We start from the raw sequence: 11429 nt of genomic DNA on the forward strand, positions 1-11429 counted from the left end.
TGGGAAACGCAGCCCTGGCTGAAATAAGGAGCCTGGTCTCCTGAAAACGCATATCAATAGAACGAATATTTGTGTTTTGCGTGCTATTTATAGCACAAACTGACTTTGACGTGCATGTAATATGCAGTGTTTGAGTGTAGTATATGATACGCACTGTGTTGGCGTGCATAGATAACTCATTTTTGCGTACATTTAATACGCACCCATCTGCAGTACGGCAAATAGAAATAGAAAATCTTGCCTTTGAAATGCGCTCTCATGAGATCAGGTTAGAATAACAAATAAACACGTATTTTCTTTTTTTTATATACCGAAAACAGAACCTCTCATATGCATATTTCCGATATATACAAAAACAGACACATAATAAAATTATAACAATGAGTTAAAATAAAAATATAACAGTAAAAATCGCAAAGCTTAAGTTCAAAATAATCGGTTTCGCTCAGTTTATAAATCAAACAGGATCCCCTCTATTTTGCAAATTTAATGTCTCAACCAAAAGCTGAGTCGGATATTTCTAATAGCAGATATTTATCAGACAAAAATGCATTTTATATATATATATTTTTTTTTCAAATAACGGTCTTAGAAGTATCAAATAATCAACAATTTGATCACATGACACACACATCAATTAAAATGAAATGGGGGCGGGGGTTAAAAACGTCTTGCTCTAATATGAAGGAACACATCACCTAATTGTATTTATATGACGTCAGGAGCACTTCAAAAACGTCATATGCAAATTACAAATGTTAATCTCAAGTGCAAAAAAAATAAATAAAAAAATAAAACGGTTCTTACCTCTCCAGAATCTCTCCTCCTTCGATCTGGTATCACTAGAGTATTTCCATTACTGCCCGGGACTATAGTAGAGCCGATACTCATTCTGGGTCCAACTAACATGTAGCGTTTGTCTCCAGATCTGTACTGGATGCTGTGACACAGAGTCCCGTCGTAATTTGGTTCCTGCAAATACTTGGACGAATAGTCTGTCGATTTAGAGCACTGCATTACAATCAACACGATGATGCTGATGACAAAAAGCACTGAAACCGAGCCCAAAGTGATGATCAAATAAAATGTCACGCTGTTGTCCTCCTCGTCGTTTACTGTGTTTTTCACATCAGAAACTGCAAAAGCCTCTTTGGGCTCCACAACTTTGACAATCACAGTCGCTGTTGCTGAGAGTGAAACGTTCCCATTGTCTTTGACCAGAATGATCAGTTTATGCTGGGCCTCGTCTGTTTCTGTGAATGAGCGAAGGGTCCTTATCTGTCCTGTATAGCGGTCCAAACTAAAGAGACTGTGGTCACTAACTTCCTGCAGTGAAAATAATAACCAGCCGTTGTATCCTATATCTGCGTCATAGGCTCTGACTTTAGTCACCAAATGACCTGCATTCACATTACGGGGAATCTCTTCCACACCCTCAGCAGAACCGTTAGAGCTGACTGGATACAAGATCACTGGAACATTGTCGTTCTGATCCAGAATAAACACGTTCACTGTCACGTTACTGCTCAGAGACGGAGCTCCAGAGTCTGTAGCGAGCGCGTAAAACTGAAAGGTTTTGATAGTCTCAAAATCAAAACTTTTAAGTGCATAAATTGCGCCTGTCTCAGAATTAATATTTAGAAAAGATGTCATGTCACTTTGTGTCCTATTCCCTTTAATAATCTGATATGAAATCACAGAGTTTTCATTTAGGTCTTTGTCAAAAGCACTCAGAGTGAGAATGGGGGAGCCTGCAGCGTTGTTTTCAATCATATATAATTCGATGGGATTTAGGATAAATTCAGGCGGGTTGTCATTAACATCTGACACCTGCACGCTCAGAGTTTTATATGAGGACAGTGGAGGCTGACCCAAGTCACTTGCTGTTATTGTAATGTCATAATGTGATACAGTTTCACGGTCCAGGCTCCCTTTAGTTACTAACGAGTACATGTTTTCTTGAACTGACTGTTTTAATTCAAATGGAACGTTTTCTGAAAGAGCGCACACAACTTTTCCATTAACACCAGTGTCTCTGTCGGTAACACTAATGAGCGAAATTACAGTACCAGGCTTGGAGTCTTCAGACACCATTTTCACCAGTGACGTTATATCGATCTCGGGTGTGTTATCGTTGGTGTCTAAAATTTTGATGACAACTCTACAATCTGTCTTCATAGGGGGCTGGCCATTATCAGACGCTTGAACATCAAGTTTGTAAATGGATTTCTCCTCAAAGTCTACATTGCCTTTCACACGAATGTCACCTGTAAGTTTATCCAAACTAAATATCTCATATACCTTTGGGTTCTGGTCGCTGCCAAACGCGTAGGTAACCTCTCCATTTGAGCCATGATCTGCATCACTTGCTTGAACCTGTACGACTGGCGTTCCAACTTGTATATTTTCTTTTAAATGTGTTGAATATATATCTTGGCTAAAAACAGGTCTGTTGTCATTGTTATCAAGAACAACAACTGTAACATTTAGAGTTCCTGATCTTTGTGGACTTCCTCCATCAATAGCTGTTAAAACTAAATTATATTCATCATTGATCTCACGGTCAAGAGATTTTTGTAAAACTAAAAATGGCAGTTTATCTTCTCCCTGATCTCTGACTTCTAGATCAAAGTGTTCATTTGGGGTTAATTTGTATATACGAACAGAATTGACCCCGGCATCCGGGTCACGCGCGACCTTAAGCTGAAAACGCGTCCCTCCAGCAGTCGATTCTAAAATAGTGAAAAAAAAAAAAAATAAAATCTCCAATCGTTTCTCGTGTTCACTAAAACTGGGCGAATTGTCATTTACATCGGTCACCTCCACTGCAATATAATGTATTTCAAGAGGATTTTCTACAACAATCTTAAGATTTATGACGCATGCGCTATGACTATCACATAGCGCCTCTCGGTCGATTTTCTTATGAACGTGCAAGACGCCGTTTTGATTTACCTGAAAAAAATCATCATTGGATCCAGATACAATACGGAATCGCCTGGCCGCCAAAGCACCAATATCTAGGCCCAAATCCTTCGCAATATTTCCAACGACTGTTCCATCTTTTACCTCCTCCGGAATAGAGTATCTTATCTGAGCTGAAACATGCTCTTCGAAGTACAGCAGAAAATAGAAACACAAAGCAATCCACCAGCACTCCCATCTGCTCCTTTGTCCTCCGTGTTCCATCATGATTCAAACCAGAAAACAAATTAGTGTTGCTCTTGTGATGTCTTCATGAGCGAAATCTCCGAGATGCTATAAAATGTCAATTTTTTTCCTTCAAATAAATCACCATAATCCACGCAGACAACAAGGTATCCTATGTTTCAACAACAACAGAACTGCCTTTTTGTGGAGAGGAACAACGGCGTGACGTCTCGAAGAGGAGGGACAGTATTTTAAAAAGGTTTTCCTGTATTATACTGACACCATGAGACTAACTGAGAATATAGCCGATAATTAAAGAAATTCAGTGCTAGGATACATTAGAATCCACCTGCCAATGCATGTATCAGACTTCAGTCGTTTAAATCAAATCATCATACATCTAACCAGGGCTGTGTTCCTCGATAACGACTGATTTTAGAGCGTTTTCTAAGAGTCATTTTAGGATCGATCGTTATTGTTTCACGCAAGTTTCGTAAAAAAGATGCTACTTAGGAGTCGCTATCCTAATAGAATGAAATGTTAACCTAATGCTGCGTTCCAGACAACTCGGATTATATAACAATTATATTATATTATATTATATTATATTATATTATATTATATTATATTATATTATATTATATTATATTATATTATATTATATTATATTACTGTACATAATAATATATAATATACTTTATATGTCTATATACAGGGGAGAAAGAGAGAGAGAGACTTTATTTCCGGGTCCAATGCATGGCTGGTTTTCCTGCACCTCAGCAAGTTAATCCAGGCAAACCCAGTCTTTGAATCATATTTCCTACATTATTTATTATATTATTATTATTATTATTATTATTATTATTATTATTATTTGTTCAGTCACAATTTAAATGTGTATATTTTTCTGCCCTTTTTAATTATTTCATTTATAAATTAAAAAATAGAGTGTACAATAAAGTACGATCAAATCCTTATATTATTATCACATTGCATTTGAATACAGTTAAAGGTGTAATCTGCCGATTGTCCTGCAGATGACCGCATACATCTGTCTTCTTTAAGATGCATTTGGCTTTACTATTATTCCAGAGCACTCGTAGATTTATGTCTTGAAAAGACAATAGTCAATTTCTTAAAGAGGCCAATAAGAGGAACAACAGTTTTCAACAGCAGCTCGTTGACTCAAGACAATAAAACCATGTTGATTTAAAGTTCTTGATGGCCATGTGTTTGTTATCCCACCCTGAAATACTACAAGAATTCTTATGAGTTTTTCCAAGTGTTTCTGAAGTGAATGACTAATGGTTGATATGTGTTTAAATATTATTAATAAATAAAGTGTATAGATTAAGGATGATAGTAGGACAAATATTTGTACTTTATCTAGTGAATACATTTCTACAGGTACAGAAAAAAAAGCACTGTTGTATACATATTTATGTATATTTTAATTAAGTAAAAATGTTCTTTACTTTTCTATTTAATTATTTCCTTTTAAATTCATTTCAACAATAAAAGAGTAATAAAGAGAAGTACAATCAAAACCTTATATGCACTTGAATAAAACTACAGGTGAAATCTGTCGTTTGTCATGCAGGTGACCTCATAACTTTGTCTTCTTACGATGCATTTCGGGCTTTAAGATTACTCCAGAGCATCTGCGATGATTTTTAAGTGCTACTTAAATAACGATTTTTTTGGGAAACAGACCGTTATACTATCAGTCGTACGATCGTTTTTACGATCTACTTACACTATAGCAAAAAAAAATAAAATAAAAAAAAAATTCTGTGACATTTACGGTAAAATACAGGCAGCTGTGGTTGCCAGATTTTCACCGTTAAAGATATGGTAGCAACATTTTAGGTTTCACAGACTTAACTTGTCTGTAAGTGATGTAAGTGATGTAATGTTAATAAACCAGCAAATTGAAGTACTAATAACTGTTTTGAACCATTGTAATACTAATAACCAAAAACAGGTGGTGATGAGAAAGTTACATGATGAATCAAAGGTCATTACAAACAGCTCTTCCACAAGCTGAGAAGGGATATACCAATATCCAATATCTGTATATATAAGGTAATCATGGTAACAGAAATGAAACTGAAATAAGGCAATAAACATTCCTTTAACAGCATTAGATGTAAGATAAAACCCTAATGAACACAACTGATAAGAAAAAAAAAACCGTAATATATCAAATGTCCAGAGGTGGAAAGTAACGAATTACATTTAGTCGCGTTACTGTAATTGAGTAGCTTTTTTGTGTACTAATACTTTTTAAAGTAATTTTTTAAATCTGTAATTTTACTTTTACTTAAGTATATTTTGTTTAAAGTATTGTACTTCGCTACATTTTAAAACACAATAATTACTGAGTAAAAAAAAAAAAAAAAATCGCTCCCTGGAAACTACGTCAGTAAATAATGGGCAGGAGGGCAAACTGGCGCTAAAATCACAAGAAAGAGGCAGACGGACAAAACAGGCGTTAGTGGTGCAGACACCGCTGAAAACGAAACCCCGTCATATTCTGAAGTTAAACTCGAAGGAAATGAAGTGAACCCCTGGCCATATGTATGCTCTATTATGCAGTGTAAGCTGTACTTGCCTAGGAAGACCAAACTAGCAGCTTATAAAATCTCGACAAGACATCAACCCTTCGCAAGAATGTAGAGGTAAGCTAAATAATTGCATCGTTGCATTGGTGGTTAAAATGAAGCTTTGACATTTTAGCAAGAGGTTTTGCACAAATTAGCCAAAAAGACAGTGGTGAGGAGTGTGCTATATATATCATCTGCGATAATATCATGTTTTTTGTTTTAATGATGTGCGCGCGCATTTATAGTGCGTTTTTTCACTGTGTGATTCAGTCTCATAAAATGCATTTAGAATGATCACAAAATTGAAGATATAGGGGCAGAAAATTCACATATCTATATAATTTCATATATTAAATCAAAATCACACAAAGAAGGCCGTCTTTTCCTCCAAAAATCATCATGAATATATACATACATATATATAACAGTTCAGTAAACAAGTTAATTAAGAGACTTGTGTTCAGACACCATATTGCCTTTTTTAGCTCTATTTCTACAACAGAAAATAATTCCAAACACAGCCACCAAAGCACAGTTTTGCGTCTCTGAGCAACGTGACAGTGTTTCGGTCCTGAATGAATCAACCGTTTAAATGATTGGGTTCAATCGCAATGACTCACTTATTAACAGTGACTTGCTGACACATACTGGCCATTTTAATTTCACATTTAAAGTATCTTTTGATTTTTTTTAAATAATTAATTTCTTATCATTTCAAATGAGTATTCAACATTTTATGTCTTGTATGTCAAAACATTATTCATGCATTTGTAACTGCAGGTTAAATGCATTCTTGTCCTGCACTAAACAGTGTAATACATCTAAATGCCACTTCCAATGAATCTTTGCATTTCTTCTGCATTAAAAGATGAGTTTGTTGATACTGATTAGCCTGGTAACAGCCCAAATGTCTTATTATTCTAAATAATTGATTCCTTTAATTAAAAACAACTAGTTTGAGATTAATAGACCTATCCCAGGGGTGTCAAACTCAGTTCGTAGCCCTGCAGAGTTTAGTTCTAACCCTGCTCCAGCACACATATCATGTAGTTTTCAAATAAACCTAAATGATTAGATTAGCTGGATCAGGTGTGTTTAATTAGGGTTATATCTAAACTGTGCAGGACTGTGGCCCTCCAGGAACTGAGTTTGACACCCTTGGCCTGTCCCATTTTTGACTCCCTCCCACTGTTAAAATGTAACTAAGTCATTTTTACTCTGAGTAAAGTTTAAATGAGCTACTTTTTACTTTTACTTGAGTAGATTTTTAGACTGGTACTTTTACTTGTACTTGAGTAAAATTTCATTAATGTAATGGTACTTTTACTTGAGTAGAATATTTTTGTACTCTTTCCACCTCTGCAAATGTCATGCAGGGAATTCTGGGAGTGTCAATTTACGATTTTTCATTGTAAAGTGTACAATGGCTTTTTCTTTTTCACTTCCAAAAACGTAATTTTAACAGTACTTCACTGTAAATTAAATGTCATTAAATGTAATTACAGTTATTCACCGTATATAGTATGGCAACTTACTGATAACCAATTAACAGGTTTTTACTATAGCATTTTTGCAGCCTTTTACTGTTAAAATCACATTCATTTTTTACAGTGACAGGCTTACGATGCTTTTGAGAAACGCAAAACGCAGCCCAGATAATAAAGATTTCATTCATTTTAACGTCAAATACAAGACAGTGACACCCTTATGTATGAATATTTGCCAGTACAGGTGTGCTGTAATCCGGAAATAATCAATTATATATATTGTATATATATATATACAGTACAGACCAAAAGTTTGGACACACTTTCTCATTCAAAGAGTTTTCTTTATTTTCATGACTATGAAAATTGTAGATTCACACTGAAGGCATCAAAACTATGAATTAACACATGTGAAATTATATATGGAATTATATACATAACAAAAAAGTGTGAAAATATGTCATATTCTAGGTTCTTCAAAGTAGCCATTTCATTTTGCTTTGATTACTGCTTTGCACACTCTTGGCATTCTCTTGATGAGCTTCAAGAGGAAGTCACCTGAAATGGTCTTCCAACAGTCTTGAAGGAGATCCCCGAGAGATGCTTAGCACTTGTTGGCCTTCTGTCTGCGGTCTGCGATCATCTGGCGCAGCACCCCATCACTCTCCTTCTTGGTCAAATAGCCCTTGATGCCTTCAGTGTGACTCTACAATTTTCATAGTCATGAAAATAAAGAAAACTCTTTGAATGAGAAGGTGTGTCCAAACTTTTAGTCTGTACTATATATATATTTATATAATTAACTATTCTAGTTAAGAAGGGTTTTAAAGGTATTTTTACTTTAATGTTTTAATAGGTTACTTTTACTTCAGTGATATATTGGTGTGGTATCCGTACTTTTACTAATGAAAATTGTGTTATTTTACATCACTGTTATAATAGTAGTTGATGTTCTTGAGAAGAAGAAAAAAGTTATATTGTGAAACGAAACGTTATCATCACCAGGGAAGCAGTTCGTGAGAATGCATGGACTCGAATTTCAGCACCAAGGACAGCTCTTCGAAAGGCGTACACACTCGTGCAAACTTATAAAAATAGTATAATTGAAGATGCATCTTACCTCTCCAGAATCTCTCCTCCTACGATCTGGGATCACTAGCGTATTTCCATTACTCCCCGGGACTATAGTAGAGCCGATACTCATTCTGGGTCCAACTAACATGTACCGTTTGTCTCCAGATCTGTACTGAATGCTGTGACACAGAGTCCCGTCGTAATTTGGATCCTGTAAATACTTGGACGAATAGTCTGTCGATTTAGAGCACTGCATTACAATCAACACGATGATGCTGATGACAAAAAGCACTGAAACCGAGCCCAAAGTGATGATCAAATAAAATGTCATGTTGTTTTCCTCCTCGTGTTTTACTGAGTTTTTCACATCAGAAGCAGCAAAAGCCTCTTTGGGCTCCACAACTTTGACAATCACAGTCGCTGTTGCTGAGAGTGAAACGTTCCCATTGTCTTTGACCAGAATGATCAGTTTATGCTGGGCCTCGTCTGTTTCTGTGAATGAGCGAAGGGTCCTTATCTGTCCTGTATAGCGGTCCAAACTAAAGAGACTGTGGTCACTAACTTCCTGCAGTGAAAATAATAACCAGCCGTTGTATCCTATATCTGCGTCATAGGCTCTGACTTTAGTCACCAAATGACCTGCGTTCACATTACGGGGAATCTCTTCCACACCCTCAGCAGAACCGTTAGAGCTGACTGGATACAAGATCACTGGAACATTGTCGTTCTGATCCAGAATAAACACGTTCACTGTCACGTTACTGCTCAGAGATGGAGTTCCAGAATCTTTGGCCACAACATAGAATTGAAATGTTTTTAAAGACTCAAAGTCAAAGCTTTTCAGTGAGTAAACGGTTCCATTCGCCTCATTAATATTCAGGAAAGATGTCATGCTTTGGTCTGAATTCATTCGATCAATTGAATACGATACACGAGCGTTTTCACCTTCATCGATATCAATTGCACTTAATGAGAAAACGGCAATTCCTGGTTTGTTGTTTTCAGCCACGTAGAATGTATATGGTCTTTGGACAAATGTGGGGCTGTTGTCGTTAACATCAGTGACATCAACGTGAATTGACCTTGTTGATGTTAACGACGGCGTTCCTAAATCATTGGCTGTTATAGTGATATCATAAGACGATTTCAATTCTTTGTCAATGTATTCTTTAGTTACCAAAGAGTAAAAGTTTCCATCAGACGACGGCTTGAGGTCAAAAGGAATATCCTTAGGCAGAGAGCAAACTATCTTTCCGTTCATACCTGAATCCAGGTCTGTAACTCCCATCAAAGCTACGACAGTCCCAGGAGGCGCATTTTCAGAAATGTGTCTGGACAATGAAGTGACATCAATCTCAGGTCTGTTGTCGTTGACATCCTCAACATTTACAAGCACATTACACTGTGTAGACAAAGATACGGTCCCCTTATCTGCGGCCAGTATCTTTAATTCATAAAACTGCCTTTCCTCAAAATTTAGCCCACCTTTTATCTTTAATTTCCCCGTTAAACTATCCAAATCAAAAACCTCAGAAGCTCCATTCCTGAACTTGTTCCGTAAAGAGTATTCGATTTCTCCATTCAGTCCTTCATCTGAATCTGAAGCATTAACGCGCAGCAGAAATGTACCTTCAGGGGCATTTTCTTTTACTGTTACTGTGTATTTTTGCTTATCACAAACTGGGGCATTATCATTGATGTCCGACACAACAATAGTAATATTTACAGAAGTTGATTTCTGTGGCTTGCCACCGTCCGTCGCAGTTAATATTAGGTTATGTCTTGCGAGTTTCTCTCTGTCAAGAGGTTTTTGTAAAATGAGAACAGGAATCTTACCTTCGTCTCCCATGTCTTCCGTTTCTAAACGAAAATAAAGATTTTGGCTCAGTTTATATGATTGCAAGTCGTTTGAGCCTATATCCGGGTCGTGCGCAGTTTCTAACTGAAATCGTGACCCTGTAATTGCAGATTCAAGTATTTCCAATTTATGGTTCTCGTCCAAAAAATTCGGTGGATTATCATTGACGTCGATAATGTCAACTGATATCTGGTGCATTTCGAGTGGATTTTCTATCACTGCTTTGAGATGAATAAGACATGGGTTGGTTTTAGCGCACAGCTCTTCTCTGTCTATCCTCTGGTTCACAAACAAAGCGCCGTCTTCATGATTTACCCGAAAGAGCTCTTGCTTTGTCCCCGCAACTAAACGTAGATTCCTGTTTTCCATTAAAGCCGGATCAATCCCTAAATCCTTTGCAATATTCCCAACAGTGACTCCAGTTTTTGATTCTTCACGAAGGGAATAGTTTATCTGGGTAGCATTTATTCCGGAATTGAACAGCAGACATATCAGATAAATAATCTTGCTCATCCATATTATTTTGTTTTTGCTTGCCATGCTTCCTCTGAACACCACTGAAAATGGTTTTAAACACATGCGGTCAAATCATTTATGCTATTCCAAATGTACACATTAACAGACACATCTAAAATCGTCGTGGTTGTTCATTGTTCAAAGCCAGAGAGATGTCTGACACGCCAGCGCACGAAGTGAACCTGCTCAACAGGACTGTTAGCGATGATTAGTATTGTAGCGCCACTCACAGCGATTTTGCAGAACTGCATAATTTCCTTCACAGTGCACAGTACATCTTCTAATGATGTTAATAAGTACCACCACCACCACCAATAATAATAATAATAAGTATTATTATTATTATTATTATCAAATAATATTATAAAGTTTACAATTGTAAAATTGAGGCATCAAAACACCAAATACTAAAAGAGAACGAAAAATCTCATAAGTAAAATTTTTTTAATTTTTTAATTTTTTCCTTTATTGAAATCCGCATTAAAATCATGATTTATCATGCTTTAAAATAACAAATGAGCTTGCATTTGTAAGTATGCAGTGTTTTAGTGTCTAACTGCATGGTGAGCAGTGACACCTTGTGGTTCAGTTACACAGATCACGTGACAAGCTCGGCCCCACCCGCCTCTTTTGTTCTGTGCTCCCTCCCACCGCAGCTGCTTAAGTATGAGCTTTCCCATATCTGCACTGGTCTGTGAAACCCAAACCACATATCAGACAAAAGACACCAGAGGGCAG

At 36.5% G+C, this 11429-nt stretch overlaps 2 protein-coding genes across 2 annotated transcripts; both read right to left on the bottom strand.

Moving 5' to 3' along the window:
• Positions 1-738: 738 nt before the first annotated feature.
• On the bottom strand, positions 739-3311 carry LOC132114158 (protocadherin alpha-7-like). The gene has a single exon (XM_059522272.1). It carries the CDS (start codon positions 3190-3192, stop codon positions 739-741), a length of 2454 nt encoding a protein of 817 aa, XP_059378255.1. The 5' UTR covers positions 3193-3311.
• A 4849-nt stretch (positions 3312-8160) lies between these two features.
• LOC132114159 (protocadherin gamma-A11-like) lies at positions 8161-10840 on the bottom strand. Its single transcript, XM_059522273.1, has 2 exons — positions 8364-10840; positions 8161-8196 (listed from the first exon to the last, which is right to left on the bottom strand). Exons 1-2 carry the CDS (start codon positions 10752-10754, stop codon positions 8161-8163), a joined length of 2427 nt encoding a protein of 808 aa, XP_059378256.1. The 5' UTR covers positions 10755-10840.
• Between the last annotated feature and the right edge of the window lie 589 nt (positions 10841-11429).

The sequence above is a fragment of the Carassius carassius genome, chromosome 33, assembly GCF_963082965.1.
Source record: "Carassius carassius chromosome 33, fCarCar2.1, whole genome shotgun sequence".
In the NCBI taxonomy this organism is placed as follows: domain Eukaryota; kingdom Metazoa; phylum Chordata; class Actinopteri; order Cypriniformes; family Cyprinidae; genus Carassius; species Carassius carassius.